This window comes from Vigna umbellata, chromosome 1, assembly GCF_029865625.1.
Source record: "Vigna umbellata cultivar VRB3 chromosome 1, Vumbellata_1.0, whole genome shotgun sequence".
In the NCBI taxonomy this organism is placed as follows: domain Eukaryota; kingdom Viridiplantae; phylum Streptophyta; class Magnoliopsida; order Fabales; family Fabaceae; genus Vigna; species Vigna umbellata.
The window spans coordinates 90,644,766-90,663,180 of NC_142165.1; the positions used below are offsets into that span (position 1 = coordinate 90,644,766).

General features: G+C 28.3%; 1 protein-coding gene across 1 annotated transcript; it reads right to left on the minus strand.

Annotated features, from left to right (window-relative positions):
- Nucleotides 1-3,728: 3,728 nt before the first annotated feature.
- Nucleotides 3,729-5,350, minus strand: LOC124825986 (FAD-dependent oxidoreductase family protein). The gene is made up of 2 exons (XM_047298746.2): nucleotides 4,399-5,350; nucleotides 3,729-4,265 (listed from the first exon to the last, which is right to left on the minus strand). The coding sequence occupies exons 1-2, from the start codon at nucleotides 5,240-5,242 to the stop codon at nucleotides 3,889-3,891; spliced, it is 1,221 nt and encodes a 406-aa protein (XP_047154702.2). The 5' UTR covers nucleotides 5,243-5,350; the 3' UTR covers nucleotides 3,729-3,888.
- Between the last annotated feature and the right edge of the window lie 13,065 nt (nucleotides 5,351-18,415).

Consider the following 18,415-nt stretch of genomic DNA (forward strand, 5'->3'; position numbering starts at 1 on the left):
TCCAACTGTTCATTAATTGTTTATTTTCTTACATATGAATACAATGGTTCTTGCAACCTAACTTTTCTAACATAAATGATGTTGGACCAACTTTTGGTAAACAAGCAAATTTCACATCTACTTAATTCTTTCTATTAAATTAAAATCAGCTTTCTTTATTTCCTTTAATTGGATTCTGATAAAAAGAATGCAAATCAACTATGTCAACGTTACTTTAGATTATATAGTTAATTAGTGATTTCAAGGTTTAGTCCAAGACGTGCAACTCAGTTAAACGTTTAAAGAGAAACATTCTTGTTTACTGTGTAAAACTCGAACAACATTGTTTTCTAACCCTTCTGATTCAAAGTTTATCGATTTCAAGCAAGAAAGTTTTTTCTTTCCTCATAAATTACAAATACTCAAATTCTTCAAAAGTTATTTCAATCACTGAAAAAGAAAATTTTCAATCCAGGTTCACAATATATGGAAAAATAAATTTTATAGAAGCGAATGAATATGCCACAAGAATCTCCCTTAACTTGTTAACTACAATCTTGTGGTCAATAAAATGATCTTTGTACGGTACAGAGGCCGAACGGTTAGTATTTGTAACCGTTCGGTCTATTCCATATGTCGTCGGTCAATCAGATTAATGTTGGACCAGCGTTTAAAGGTATCGATGTTGAGCCAATGCTTAAGTTTTTAATATTAGACCATAATTGGGCCAGTATGCAAGATATTATTGAGCCAGTGATTTGGGCAAATAATACCTGAGTTTATGCTTTCTTGTTTTTATTTAATTGCTTTTCAATTTTTTTTGAAGAACTCACAGAACAATTTTGAAAGAATGAGAAAAAGACATCTTTTTTCCATGTGAAGGCTTGGAGGAAGAAGACTTAATGAGTTTGTGGCTGGGTTCCACGATATCAAGGTAAACATAAACGCAAAAACTTAGTGAACTTGGTAGAGAACATGATGGTGTCATCGAGGATGTTCAACTTCTGGACCTTGTTATCGAAGAGTATGGAGAAGGAAGCACCTTCAAACAATTCAACGACACATGAATCGAAGGAGATGAAATACCATAGTGACATGTTGGTACGAATGACAGTGGAGGTGAGGTGGCAAACTCTCAAAACCTAAAATATTGATTAAGAGAGAGAGAGAGAGAGAAAAAATGAACAAAACCCTAAATGAAAGAAAAACACTCAACTACTAAACGAGAGAGTTGTGAGAGCAAGACCGACAACCACCAAAACGAGAAGGAGATGAGAGTGTAGTGTAATGCACCAAGGAGGTGAGGGCTCAAAGAAAACGAGAGTTGGGAGTGTGAAGTGCAACGTGAGAAGGTTGGGAGGGAAAAAGGAAATTAAAGATATTAAAATGATTCTTTTGATAGCCGCTATAGAAAGTCTTGAATTCTATTACAAAGTCGCCACCATCCCACTTACTATGGATGGTGGTTCTAGTTATAACCGACATAGAAAGTCTTGTACTTTATTACAAAATTGTCACCGGACCCACTTCATGTGGTGGTTCTAGTTATAATTGGCATAAAAAGTCTCATCATAATTATAATTATGTCATTGTTTCACTTGTTATGATGAATGGATTATAAACTCCATAATAAGTCATCATAAAATTCAAGTTTTGCATTAGTGCTAGAATGAATTTGTTCCTACATAGTCAGGGATTACCATATACTCCTTAGTTCTTCTTGGTCCTCTAGGTTCTGTTCATTCCTCTCAGAGTTCTCGATCTTCTTAAAGTGTATATGCACAAGCACTCTAACGCTCTAGTCAATTTTGATCGTAGTCAATGTTATTGTTAAGACAAGATCGTCTAAACACTGTTTGTTAAGACAAGATCGTCTAAACACTGTTTGTTAAGACAATATTGTTTAAACGCTAACCGTTAAGACATAATTGTCTAACCAAACCTAATTTTGAAGTTTAGCAAAAGCGTTTAGACAAAATAGTGTCTAATAACACGAATACTCTAGGATATTAAATGCAAACGCTAAATGTTATATTAAAAATATTCTAAACGCTATAAGTTACTCAAACAGACTGTGTTAAAATGACTAGGATCATCTAACGCTTTACTGCATGTACGTTGTAGTACTCTTTTGTCTGTTGTGTTGTGCTCTTTTTTTGTGCAAATCACGTAAGTACACTACCTTTATTCAAAAGGCTGCATTAGAATCAGAAGAACGTTTAAAGACATGAAGATATTCGAAGAATGTTTTATTCATTCTTTCTACTTGTCTCTTCCGTACACAACACAATTGTTTCTATATGACGCAACATAGCTTCTAACCTAGTACAAAAGGCTACATCTCTAAGTGAAAGTCAAAAGCTCTAACTAACATTTTTTTTTCCAAAAAAAATCTATATAAAGAGAACTGTATGAAGAGAAGAGAAAAATGATTAAGAATTATTTGTGCATACCCTCTTACTATTATTTTTTCTAAAGCTTACATCGTCTAATGCTTGTTCTTTGAAAAAGAAAAGTTCTTTACAAGTTTTCATAATTTCTTTGTATTGATTTCAAATCTTCTCTATGAGAATTACATATTTTGTTCTTGTAATCTATAAAACACTGTTATTTTTTTTTTAGAAGTGAAGTAAAATATGTATAAGTTTAACTTAATGGAGTTAAACCGTCTGATCAGTTAGACAAGTTCATACTAGGATTGGTTATACTCGTTCTAACCAATTGGGTTAGTTGTATACCATAAGTAATTAAACTCATTGTAATCCTTTGTGATTAATGAAACCCTTTAAAAGTGTATAAAGAAGAATTTGACCTAACTTAATTTGAGTAAATTAGTATAAAAATAAGTGTGTCTTATTACTTTTGGTTTTCAAAGATTTTTCATAAACGTGAATTTGAATACTTATATGTTTAATAACCACTAAGGTCATCTAACTCATGCAAAAGAAAATATAAATTGATTTGTGAAAAAATTTAAAATTATAATAAATGCTTGTGAACAAATTCCCAGCTAAGACACTTATTTATATTGTTTATACTGAAATTTGACTTCTTTTCAGGCTTTAATGGAGACTTAATCATCAAATAATCATCATTATGTAAATTAAAATAGATTAATAATCTTATAAAAATAATAATGAGATTCATTCGCTCAGCATATAATATAATAATAATAATCTCAGTACAAACTTTCTAATATTGAACCGTATAAAGCGAGAAGATTATTGAGATATTAAATCCGTTTTCAACCTTTACTTAAACTTATATACCTATTTTACGACTAGCACATTTTGATCACATGAGAAACCCCGTAACTGAATAAATAATAATGAAATTCCAACATTTATATTAAAATAATAAGGTCATTTAATTATGAAAATAAATAATCGTTTTATAAAACATTTTACGAATAAGGTTTATTTCAAAGATTGCTTGGATTAATCAAAACATTAATAAAATATATGTATAAATATAAAAAGAACATACAATATACAATACATAAATACTTAGAATGTTATAGTTTTAAAGTCTCTCGACTTTTTAGAAACAAGAGTTATGATGAGTGTACAATGACAGTAGTTAAGTTTGACTAAATTTGGATTTGTGAAATTTAAAACAAAGTTATACTGTACGTAAAATTTAATCAGAATATATTTATAGTATAAGATTTCTTTATTAGCTTTTGATGTTACTAAACAAGAGTTTATGCTCTACCCTACTTTAGTTCAAGTTAGGCATTAACAATCACATTAAAAATTAAAGCAAAAAACTTATATTAAACAAAAGAAAAAAAAAGAGTACAAGATGAGTGATTCTTCATAAACGCTTTTCATTGTTTTATATGAAGTTACATAGATATTTGATGATGAAAATTAGGAAGAGTTGAAAAGAGTGATCCTGCAAGAGTATCTAAGGGTTTGAGGGGAGAAGGAATCTGGAGGGACTAAAGCGCTTAAGATCAACAATGGCGGAATGACCATGAAGAATAAGCTGAGCAAGTGCAGCTCCAGTGGCAGGACCATTGAGAATACCCCAACAGTTGTGCCCTGTTGCCACGTAACAGCCCTTCACCCCTGGAACCTCTCCTATCACTGGTATCCCATCATCAGTACAGGGCAAGAAGCAGGCTTGCTCTGCCTTCAGACCGGCCTCTCCTTCCCCAAGATGGCTCGACACAGTCTTAGCCACCCTCTTAAGCATCGCAATCGATTCAGGGTTTCCCCTTATCTCCGCAGGATCATCCGGTACCTCTTCCTCCTTCGACATCCCGCACACATACACCTCCCCTGAAAACAAAACACATCAATTCTAACCTCCAAATCCCACATCTACTACTAATTATATCATCAAATCAGATATTTAAATATATATATATATATATATATATATATATATATATATATATATATTCGCATTTACCTGTTGGGCGAGGGTAGACTTCAGGGTCAAGAGCTCCTCCTCCGGAGGAGGAATGATAACTCAGAAAGAGAGCATGGGGGGTTATGGAACTGCCGTCTCTGGGCTCCAAAACAATGCTATGGGCCTTAAGCCCATAAACTCTAAACAACGATGATATCAAACCTAACTTACTGGACCACGGGCCCACTGCCAACACTACAGCGTCCGCTTCCAACTCTCGTCCTCCTTCCAGCACAACTGATCCAACACGTCCTTCTTCCACCTCCACCCGTTCCAATTTCGCAATCTCCACCTTCACCCCATACATCTCCACGGCTCTATCGATGACCGTGCGGGTGAAAAGCTGCGGGTGCACCTGCGCCGTCGTTTCGGGGTTTCCAATCGTTTTGGGACTACGAGCTGGCCCGTCGATCCAAGAGGGCAGGAACCTCGAAGCAGAAGCGCGCTCGGATTCCTTTACGGTGAGGCTCAGAGTAGTTAGGGCTCTGTAACCGTAAGATCGAGGACCGTCAAGTTTTTCCGAGAGTGAACGGTGGAGATTGAAGCTCACGTGGGCTAGCTCCTCCAACGGTCCTCCGTCGCACCAGTCGTAGGCGAGGAATCCGCCGGCTTTTCCAGAAGCGGCGCATGCCACGTCGGACATCTCGATGAGCGTGACGGCGGCTCCCTTCTCAGCTAGAAAGTAAGCAGTGCAAACACCTATGACTCCGCCGCCGCAGACAATGACCTTCTTGGGCTGATCCATGAGCGACGATGACTCGATGGACTTAGCTCTCGGAACGGGAATTCTGTTTTGCCGATTTATAATCACCGGAGGCAGCGGAAACCTTGCCAGTAGATTCATACTGAGATTTTCTTTTTCTTTCTTTCAATTAAACACGTGTGCGTCTTACGTGTCAGTATCTTGCTGTTTAATAAATATTTGGGCCTCCTACTAAAAACAAGAGGTTTCTCCTTACACCTCCACCACCTCCTCTCCATTTTGTTTTTTTACATTTTTACCTTTTGCAAAATCCTAATCTCTCTTCTTCTTTAATCTTCTTCTTCTGTGCCGCACTTAGGGATGGCAAAGATCGGATAGGACACGGATAGTGTCTACCCATAATCTGACTCGACAAAAAAAATCCATTCGTTACCCAATCCGCTACCCGCACGGATATCCGTTTAAAAAATATCCGCGGATATTTTAAAATTCGCAGATACCCGCAAATATTTTAAAAAATATATATTTTAATAAATTATTAAAATAATTTAAATAGAATTACAAAAAATATATAAAATATAATATAAATTAAATTAAATTTAAATTTAAATTCAATTTTAATTAAATTTAATCTTGTAAAATATAAATTAATGTTAATTTTAATTAAATTTAACTTAATAAAATATAAATTATATTTTTATTTTTATTTTTTGCGGGTAGCGGGTATCCGCGGGTATGGATAGTATAATACCTGCACCCGACCCGTTTATAAGCGGGTATTAAAATATCCGCTACCCGCGGCTTGCGGATAGTAAATATCCGCGGGTATCAACTATCCGTCGCGGATTTTATCTACGGATATTCGTAGGCGCGAATTTTTTTGCCATCCCTAACCGCACTCCTTTCATAATGGTATTAAGGGGGTAAACCAATTATCATCGATCCCTTCAGAGTAGTTGGAAAAACTCTGCACATGATTGCATCATCAATTGTATATAACATAGACATCAATGTGCCCATTCGTGTCCGTGCTGCCATCATATTGATCTACAGTCAAATATTTGTAGTTATTTGGGAGGGGAACCTCCATGATACCATACACAAACCTTATGATACCAACTTCCTCCCATCTATATAGAGTGTGAACCCCAAAAATATATTCCAAAATATAAATCTCAATTCACTCTATCATTAATCAATTCACCATAACGATTAATTATTATTTATACTTTAAGAAAATTCCTTTAATCATTTCCTAGTTATGAGATGCTCTAAAGTTAAGCTTAATTTCACAAAACCCTATCTTCATCAAAGCGCAAGCATGCATGTAAAAGATATATACAAAAGATGAAAATGAAAAAGAGGAGAAGAAATTACTCAAAATGATCCTCACAAAAATATATTCCATGTTTTCCTCACTATAATTCAAACTCAATTCACCAAGCAAAGGAGAGGGTGTGACTTTTGGTTTTAGAAGGGTATAAGGTAGGAAGTTTCAAAAGAAGAAAAAAAAAATCAAGAAAGAGTCTCGTCAGATTTTGGTAAAACAAAGGAAATTCTCAATTCCTATTTGTAACCCTAATGTTTAATAACTTCACTCCCTTCATTCTATATATTTTCTATTCTAAATTAAAACTAATGTAATTTTATTTTCTATTTGCACCATTCATATAAATCACACACCAGCTAAAACAAATAATTAATTAAGTTAAAAAGTAAACATAAGTTAAATCCACTTATCACTTTTAAATCATTACATCAATTTATTTTCACATAAAAAGAAAATATCAATATAAAATCAATTTAGTTGCTTCAATGTTTTAATATAGTCAAATTTAAATTGAATCAATAAACAAATTTTGATTTAGGTATTAATTATGATTTGAAATCAGATGCCACATTCTTAGAAACAATCACACCAACATTTATTTTCCGCCCTGGATATGACCTCCGACTCAAACTAATACTATACTTTCGTTTTGAATAAAAACATACTATTTAAACTGATCAATAAACTGAAATTCAGTCTTTTGTTTTCAAATCAAATTAAATTAATTATGATTAACGAACTCATTTTTATTCATATTGTTATGATATATTTTTTAAACAATAAAATTATGTTGATGGACTTGTTTGTTTTGCCAAATTAGCCCATTAAATCAAAAGGAAGAAGTGTTAAGTGATTCTAATGTATTGCGAGTCATGGAGTTAGTTTGTAAGAAAAAAAAAGTGTAAGATGAATAGAGTTTTTTAGTTTACTGACTTCATAATTCGTTTAGGTATATAAGTTTTGTGAGTCAACAATGAAATGAGGTAAATTAATTCGTATTTGTATATTTATTTCAAAATATATCCATAATTTCTTGTGTTTACTAATAAGAATATTGTGTGAATTTATTATTAATTAAATTTACTTTTGGAAGAATGTTTCATGGCAATTTTAGTACTTGAAATTTAGTATTTCTTTTTATTTTAATATTATTACGAAAATTTTAAGATATTTAAAAATTATAAAATTATGAATATTATTTATTTTAATAAATAATGTTATAAAATTTATTAATTTAATTAAATAAAAATAATGTACTTTGATATTTATATATCATGACTGAGAAAAATAATAAAAAAATAATAATAATTCCTTATACAAACCGTTCTATAGACCTACGGACTGAATATAGGATATACCAGAAAAGTTATTTTACATTTTTTAATTTGGAACAAATTGACTTGTCCGCTTTCTACAAACGAAGTGAACAAATAGGGAAGAATTGACCGCTTTGTTTAAATAACCCATATTTATATTTTTAATAATACACATAATTAAAATATTTATTGGTGACGGTCCTCGTTTAAGAAGACCAATTCAGACCACTCAAACGAAGACACGTGTTTTATGCATCTATGGAGCAATTTTGTTTGCTCTTCTCTACGTCTGAAATAAAAGACAAATAAAAGTTTGTTTCCACGTACATGTCACAAATAATCCCGTTTATAACGTTGTCGTGATAAATTTGGCCAATATATACCGTACTACATACTTTATGAGAATTAAATAATTAATTTATAAAGTAAAATTGTTCATATAATTAGTAGTATTTTGGTTTGTGGGTCCAAATCAATTATTTTGATTGATATATTTTTCTAATTTTAAACACAATAAAATTTTTCTTTTACTTTATATTTACTATTTTTTGTCAAGTCACATAGTTACCTGTAAAAAATACTATAATGTCAAAAGTTCGTGAATTCAACAATACTAATAATAAATATATAATAAATACATAATAAATATAATCAACCTACCACAATATCTCAAATATAAATTTATAGATTTTAAAATAAATTTTAAATTAACACTAATCTAATTTTGATTTAAATGATAATAATTATATTTAAGTTTAATGTAATTATTTTTAACATTAATCTTAATTAATTCAATCAGCTAGTTATCCAATCAATTCTTTTGGAGTTTCAATTAAGAAAACATTCGATATTAAATTGATCAAACGATCATAATAATATAAAAGTAACATTGACTTCACCCAACGTTTATATATATTTTGAAATTTATTCTTATGAACAAAATATATTTTTTAAGTATCTTTATTCAATTATAAGAAATGCTATTAGTTTTAATTATTTTATCTATCATAATTTAGCGTGTTAATTTTGTTGATTATGCTTGAATAATTAATTATTTTAAAAAAATATTCTTTTTATAAGAATATCAAAGTCTAGAACATTAATTGAATCCGTGTACCATTTATAGAGCTAAAGAATAACTTCCTAATTATAAATATTTTGGTGGGCAGGTATGGCTGTTGTTAATTTGATTGAGTATTTTACTCAATTAGGAGCAATGAAAGAGACACATGTTATGTCATTATCTAAAGTGAAATTATGTTAATTAGTTGGGCAGATTTCAACTTATGATTAGACTTAATAATAAAAAAAGAATAAAACCAACGATCTTATCTTCAAATTTGGACCAATAGTAATCCGTTGAGCAAAGCCAGAAATAATAAAATAAAAACAAACAAAAGGAGGAAAAGAAGAAACTCAACCGTTAGCGGTCGTTGTCATGAATAATAATATGAGGACGACATAAATAATTTATGACAGAAACTGATAACAATTCTTAAACGCTTACTAAAGACGTCAAAATAACAAAATTAAATTTGTTTTCATCTTTACAGTTTTATAAATACACAACTTAAGGCTTTATAAAAAATTTAACCACAAATTTAATCTTCCAGTTTATTAAAATGTTTTGTAAGAAAAAAATTTATAAATAATTAAAATTTAAGACAAATAAATCAATAACCATTCTTTTAATTTAGCATTTTAACTCTATTTTGACACACAAAACATAAAAATCAATTAGATTGCAATTTAAAGTTTGAAGCGCGTGTTTACAAAACGTTAAAAGTTTAATCGTAATAAAATTAAACTTGGTGTTTATTTAAAAACCATTGGAACAAAAAATAAAGTTTAGCTTAATATAGAACTAAGTTAAATGAATATTTATTGGTGCTTAATTTTTGTAGGCTAAATTACAATCTTGATTTTGATTTGTAAATTTTGTTCTCCTGTTTTCATTTTTCCACTATATATGTTCAATTATCAAAATTTTATAATTTTTGTTTAATTTTATTTTGATTCAATCGAACCCTAAACCTAATACAGTCATATAACGTACCATTACAAAAATACTTTAGCTAATTAAAATATAAAAGTGTACAAAGAAAATAAGGATTAAACATAATATTACATATGTTTTTAATTTGAAGACTAAACGAAAGAGTAAGAATGAAGAAAAAATTTGTTGAATTTTAAAATTAAGAAGGATTTAAATTACAATTTAAACCTTCTTATATGTAACCTTACAAGGAATGTATTAAGGTTATGAACAATATTAAGGATGTTTTTAGTGTATATAATGTATTTTGATAATATTTTACACACACCAATTAACATTCAAATACGTTAAATTGAAATTGAAATGGAGCTTTTAAAGAAAAAAAAAGACCACTGTAAGTATAGACACCAATGTGTATACTTGACAAATTGTGCAGCAAATAATGCAAGTAACTATGAAGAAAGAAATGCAACAATAAGTTTAATTTGAGTTAATGTGTAATTCAACGGACACATATAAACTCTTATTTTCTTATCTCATATTAGGCTCTTCATTATTACAACTTCTATGTCATTGTGTTTTTCAAGTCTGGAAACAACTATATCAATAGGACAAGAACCCAAAAAAAAAAAAAGTTGTTTTTACAAAATTAAATATATTTTATGAAATCTTTGATAAACACTTCAAATACTCTAAGTCTTCAATTTTAGAGATATTCATCATTTTCACTTGTCCTCTTTTAATTGAAGAGAGGTTATGCCTACAAAATATATTTTGACCTTTAAGTTAGTCCTGTCAAAAGGTAATAAATGCGGTAGTAATCTACCGTAATTAATGTACATTGTAAAATTTGTTATTTATACTATCATGGTTAAATGATACTTAACATATATGATACATTAGCCCCCAATCTTAACACGGTACATATGTCTTTAACATTTACTATATTAAGTCTAGGGCAAGTGTACCGTATACATCCAAGTATCCTTTGACCATGACTGTATAAAATCTCATGGTAGATTAATATATATTCGGCTACTAGGTTGACATGTACCCGACTCACACCTACTTGATCAGAACGAGGTTATACCAATTACATTATTAATCACATTAATCTACAAGTTAAATTAGAAGATTCACAATTAATTACGATAACTCAAGATTATCATGTAGTTAGACAGTGTGGCCTAAACCTATCCTTGCAAGGACCCATGTAGGGATGTCAACGGATCAGGTGGAGTACAGATAATGCCTACCCACAACCCAACCCGCAAAATAAAAATCTATCTGCAACCTGCCCGCTACCCGCTTCAAAAAATTGTGGATATTTTAAAACGTACGGGTACCCGTGGAAACTCGTAAATATTAAAATATATATATTTTATATATTTTTAAAATAAAATTTAAATAAAATTACAAAAAATATATAAAATTTAATATAAATAAAATAAAATATAAATTAAATTTTAATTTTAGTTAAATTTAATCTAATAAAATATGAATTAATTTTATTTTATATCAAAATTTAATTAAATAAAATATAAATTAAATTTTTTTTTTATTTTTTGGAGGTAACGGATACCCGTGGGTTGGGTAGTATAATACCTGCACCCGACCCGTTTATAAGCGGGTATTAAAATACCTACTACCCGCAACTCGAAAGTAATAAATATTCGCAGATACCAACTATTTGTGAGATTTTTTTCATCATCCCTAGACCCATGTAATAGATATTAGTAGGTATATTAATTATGTTCATTTATTACAGAATTGATTAACTTTTGACGCACTCCGACTAACTTTAACATCACAATGTCTTTTTACAAATACAACTCCTATTCGATTAAGAGATGATAAATACTCTTAAAGATGATGAATATCCCAAAAGTTGAAAGTTTAAAATATTTGAAGTGTTTGTGGAAGTATTTGAATGATATATTTAACTTTGTAAGAACAAATATCAATAATAACATATGGAATAGTGATTTTTTATAATATACATATATTATAAAATTGAAATACATAAAATAGGTAGCATATACATTGTAATCTCATGTCCACGACAAATAAAAATATATTTATATATAATAATAATAATAACAATAATAATATTATTATTATTATTGTTATTGTGCAACTTTAAACTTAAGTATAATGCAATATGTAAAATAATAAATATATAAATAATGTAAAAGTCCTCAATATTTATAATTTGACAAAAAGAAAAACCCTTTCATGGGAACTGACAAGATATTTTCAACAATGAGGTGACTTTTCTATAAAAGAAAATAATAAAAAAATGTTGAATTTATTTTATTAATGACTCGTACTTTAATTCTATACCAAAAAAAACCACATTTTGAATTTATTTGGTGAATTTAAAAGATTGAAAAAGAGTTTAGTAACTTATACACCACCAATAATCTGATTCTTCTCGTAACTACAAAATACTTTTCAAACACCGTATGTCACATGATGACTTTTTGTTATTAGTTATTTTTTCAAGTTATAAACTGACAAACATTTTTAATTTAGTATAACAAATCTATTTGAATATACCTTTCTACAATCTTTCAAACATTCTATGGTATTTTTAAAGGTAAGATGTAGGAGTTTACTAACTTTTGAAGATTCACATAGTTGACTTAACATCTTGTGAGAGTGATTTCATTCTTTTAAGATATATCTTCTGGAGTTTTGTTTATTAATATTTTATGAAATTAGACAAACATAACCCAACATGTAAAATAACAACATTAAAATATATTAACATAATCTGTAATTAATCCACGTATCTCGAAAAGATATTACTTTAACAAATTATATAGTAATCACAATATTTTAAACTTTTCTAAAGACCATAAATGTATTTATAGATTTATTGTTTACATAGAAACTTCAGTATTACGAGAGATTTATTTTGAGAATTTGGAAATTTTATTGTCTTTAGGCTTTATTATTGTGTTAGGAAATTTTATTTACACTTGGATGTTTTTGTATTCATATATTTGTATTTTGTAATGTTTGGATCTTTGACTTTCTAAGTATAAATATTGTGTGTTTAAATATTTGCTTTAATAATTTTGATATTATGTAAATTTTCTCTGATATAATTATTGTTAAGTCATTGATAGATGTGTTAGATAGTATAAGCAATAAAAATATAAATCTAAGTATCGTTTTTAAAAAAATTTACGTTTATTTACTTAACTATAATCATTTATTAATTTAAATAATAAATACAAACATGAGTTCGGATTATATACAATAAAGTAAATTGAGACATAAACAATAAAAATTAATTAAGGTAGTTAAAAATACTTAGGAATAAAAAAATGTTTAAAGATATACAAATTAATATTATTGAAATTAAATTTCATACTTCACGTGTATATAAAAACACACGTATTTTTTATCAATATACTTATGTCAATTTACAAATTCACTCAAATCCTGATCCCTTAGGCCTTGTTCACTTGAATGGATTTGGGGGAGAGTGATTGAGGGAGATTTGAGAGGATTTGAAGGTAAATTTTGTTGTTGTTTATTTGAGTGAATTTAGAGGTAAATGAGAGTCGATTTAGAAGTAAATTTGTTTAATCTGTCACGTCAATCAAATCCTACACTAATTCTCACAAACTTTACTTCCAAATTCACTCTCACTTACCTCCAAATCCACTCAAATAAACAATAAAAAAATTTACTTTCAAATCTTCTTAAATCTCCTCAACCACTCTCCTCCAAATTCATTCAAGTGAACAAGGTCTTAATGTTCATAAATCATACGCTTAATTTTTTCAATCATCAACAATTTTAATGCAAAGTTTTTCTTGAAGTTTTCAAAAGAATAATTTTTAACAAATTCAATTCCTTTTAATTATTTCTTTAATAATTTATTGTTTTACAAACCCAAACAAATCACTCTTCGATTCTTATTTATTACATCATAAGTTGAATAAAATATTTTTTCTTTCTTTCTATAACATTCACGATAGACATTAATTTAAACTATGAATTTCACTCAAGCAATATTCAAGATTTTATTTTACTCAAATATATTTTAATTATCTTTTATACACAAAAAATTAAATGGAAAATACATAATACGGGCTGAAATATTTTCTGTGAAAGCAATTACGAAAATTTGTACCTGATTCGTAGATAAACAATTTGCTTGAAATGATATTAACATCTTAATGATTTATAATAAAAAATTAAAAAATATTTTTTTTATCAAATTCCCGCGCATGTACGATACTAGTAAAACAACATGTGAAAAACAAGTAGAGTATATATAAAAAATTGAAGATGTTTAAATTTGCATTAGTAAAGAAGAGAAAAAGGTAAGTTTAATAATTAAGAAAAAAATGTATGGTGATAAAATGGACATGAGGAAGAGTTAAGTGTAATGGTGTGATTAATGATATGGTAATTGGTAGGTCTAGGAGCTGGAAAAGAAGAAGAAAAAGTCAACCTAAAGAAGAGACATTTGAAATAGAGGCTACCCTACATTCCAAACAAAAGAAAACACGAAAACTAGGAAGAGCCGAAAGTTTGTGTTTGCATTCACCCTGGACTTTGCACGCCCCACGCAACAAAAACAACTGTCCAAAAAGTGAACGTTGAAAAATAGGAGGGATCGGTGGGTGGAGGAAGCAAAATCAAAACCACATTTTATATATCTATTTAATAATAATAAGAAAAAAAATATTTTTTTAACAATTTTTTTTATAATATTTCTACAACTGCTTACGTGTTAATTTGTAATTAATCTGTTTTATATATACGAATCAATAAAACAGTAATTTGTTATCAAAAAATTATTGAAAAAAGTTATTAAAATATCACCGTTGTTATAATTATATCAAGACTGTGAAATTTAAATAATGTTCAAGCAAGCAAATAAATGTGGAATATAAGGATGATTTATAATCAAACATTTTCTTTCAATAATCTTTCCATCACAAATTCATGACGGATCATTAAATATCAAAATAAAAAAGGATCTCATATACAAAATGTTAAGGATGTTAATTGACTTGAAGTGAAAACTAGGAAGATAACGTCCTTTGGTATTAATTTTACTTTGAATGAGTACTATTATATGATGTAATCTTTTTTATATATTTTTTCAAGTTTTTCTATATGGTGAGATGTTGTACAATACATATTTTTATATTTTTATTTACACATCGAACATTTACAATTTAAAAATAATTCAATTTTTGTAACTAAATATTATTTTGATTTGATTATAATTATATAAAAAATTTAATTAAATGAAAGGCTAAAATTATTTTTTTGTCTTAAATTTTAGAAGTATTATTTAATTTGTTTTTTTTTCAATTAAGTCAAATTTTGTGTTAAATCGATTCAATTTACTTTTTCTCCTTAAATTTGTATAAAGGAAGTCAATGTCTTAATATATTTTACATCTTTTAACTTAATTTGAAAAAAAAAGGAAATATACTACAAATAAAAATTGAGACGAAATGATTTTTGTTATGATTTAATAGTTATATATTGATTTGCTAAAATTAATCATGTGATTGATTACTTTTCATGAGATTTAAATATTTTATTAACTATTTCATTTCTATTATATTATTATTATTATTATTATTATTATTATGATTGTGACACCCGGACACTAACGAGTGCAAGGGGCACAAACAAGGAGCGGCTCCTGGCAGGCTTTCAGTGGAAGGGGCACATGGATGAATCGAACATACACCGGAATGAGAGGGATCTAGAGACTGTATATGTATGAGACTATACAGTTGAAGGATAGCTTAAAGGAATTGATTTGGCTACTCATATCATCAAAATGCATTTGCTTTTCGGTAGCTTAACCCATAAGAACTTCATGGTTAAGCGTGCTTAGCTTGGAGTAATTTAGGGATGGGTGACCTTCTAGAAATATTGTATATGTGGTCCATGATATTACGAGTAATAATTACTTATCTTGGATATTAGATGTTAAAGTACATTTAAATGCAACGGGTCTTGGTGATGCCATTCAAGAAAGAAATTATACATCCAAGCAATTAATTTTGCTCTGCAAAAACAATATTGTGAAAAAAGATTTCACAAATATTTTAAATTTATGTCATGTCTTCTTATGGTTGAACAAAACAGTTAGTTTTTGATGAAAAGTCACGAGATCCGTCCAACTAGTTCTACTGCATTCCAAAAAATGAATGTAGCAATATCTTATTCATATTTCCATGGTCATGGTCATGCTTAGTTGTGGACAGGATAATAAAGACAATTTCGAAACGGCATTTTATCATAAAAAAAATGGAAATATAATATGAAAAAGGAAAAAGAAAAAGATCAAAATAATGACAAATAAGATGAAAATATAATTTCTCATTGTGATAGTAAAAACCATTTGTACTTATCCTACACAAAAGCATCTTAAAAATAAAAAGAGAAGAAGATAGAAACACTTTGCAAAATGGTGATTTTGACTATGGTGATATGAATGCCACTTATCTTAATTTTGTTGTTTTTTTCTAAGCCATATGGAAGCATTGATCACCGTATTGGTAGTCAAGTGTTAAGAAAATAAAATGTATATAATTTAAGTTTCTACATGATGAAGTTTTTATTTTATTTTTATTATAATTTAATTTAAGGTAAATTTTCTATGATATTTTTACTATATATATTGGTTAAAAATATCTATGTGTAATGTTGGTATTATGTATAGGTACAAGAATCTATTTTTCTTTCGTATTATAAAATGTATATGGAACTAAGTGTATGATGAACATTTATTATTATATAAATCTTATATAGTAATTATTATATAGAAGTATGAATGGAGATGTTTAAATACTAATATTACAGATTATACATTTATTACAAAGGATATGTTTTAAGTTAATGATATATTAAAATATATATATATATATATATATATATATATATATATATATATATATATATATATATATTATGTGTAAGAATGTGAAATAAGAGTTTTGATATGGATTTGTGGTTTTGATTTTGTTATAAGTAAAAGCGCTTGTTATTTACCTTTGTTATTAGAAATAACATTGTTCACAAGATAAATTATTTACCTTTGTTATTATAACATTTATTGACGCACACATCTGACTGAAGGGTCAAAATTTCTTTTATAAACACACTTCTTCTAAGTTTGGAGCCTACTCAGATCTTAATACATTTTAATTTGAAGGTCGAAAAATACTTAAAAGATTTTCTTTGTAAATTTTTTTATGGTGTTTTCATTTCGGTAAGGACATATATGTATAATTTTAATTTTCTATAAAAAAAGAAAAGTTAATACTTGATAAATTAGTAAATTATATATATATATATATAACTGTTAGTTGGGAAATTATGTAGGACAGAGTAAAACTACTGAAATAATAAAAAAAAAATCGTTGGAAATTTTCTCAGTATTTTAAGTTTTTAAATTCTAATTATTATTAATATCCACAATGTCTACCTTCACAAATTTATTAAACAATTCATATTTTATCATACATTTCTTATATAGTTGAGATAATGAGGTTTAGTGGACGTGGATATCATAAAATTATTAAATAAAACATTTTTAATTTGTGATCATGTTGATGAAAGGTTTATGATTCTTTGCGAGTGCCAATGAATTTACAACATCCAAAACAATTAAATTAAATAAAGAAGCATTCAAACTAATCTCAGGAAGTGAAATTTATGAAATGAAGTTGTTGTTTTTTTAGTTTCTAATTTTGGAAAAATGAATTAATTAGATCCGGTATAAGTTGATTAAACATATTGGGTAGGTTTTACAATGAATGGATTGAAAATAAAAAAAAAAAATTGGCAATAGGTGAAATTGTTGAAACTAAGTGGTGATTGAAACTGGTAGATGAGTTGGGATAGGATTTGTTTGGAAAAGAGCAGGCATGGTAATCATATTATTCTAACTTCAGTCTTATCTAATTAGTCATGGCTTACTTTTTATGAATGTTTTGTGGTTTGTGTTAACAGCTTCATATATATAATGACCAACTAATCTCCAGAAAACGAAGGAAAATGACCCTCCACTGAACCCTAGCACCTTAGATGCTGATGGTTGGGCTCCACTCTAACCAAACAAATTCCATATTATTGGATCAACTAAATGCCTTTCAGATAGGCTTTTTAAAGATTTCCATCTCTTTTATTTATTGTTTATACTTATAAATAAATTTAATTCTCATATTTAATTTAAAAATATTTTATTAAGAAATAAAAAATATTGATGAGTTAATTTATGTTGAAAGATGATATAAATTTAAGAATGAATATCAGGTTAGATCTTGGATCACACTTATTAAATCCATCACGCAATGAGATAATTTAGATTCCATCGAGTTTTACTTAATTATAATTAATTAAATTCAATCCAATATAATTGGGTTAGACAGAATGAAATAAAATTATTAGGTAACCCAACCCAATAAACACTTCTGTAATAAGTTAATTGAACTGAAAAAGTATAAAAAGAAAAGTACGTTGGAAAAATATAAAACTATCCTAAAACAAATTGTGCCAACTTATTTTTAAATTACTATAGTTAGATCTAATGAGACTTTAAGTACTCTTAGAAATTTCAAATCTTTGGACCAATTATGACACAAATCTTCAGCCTGAAATTTAGTCATACTTAAGTT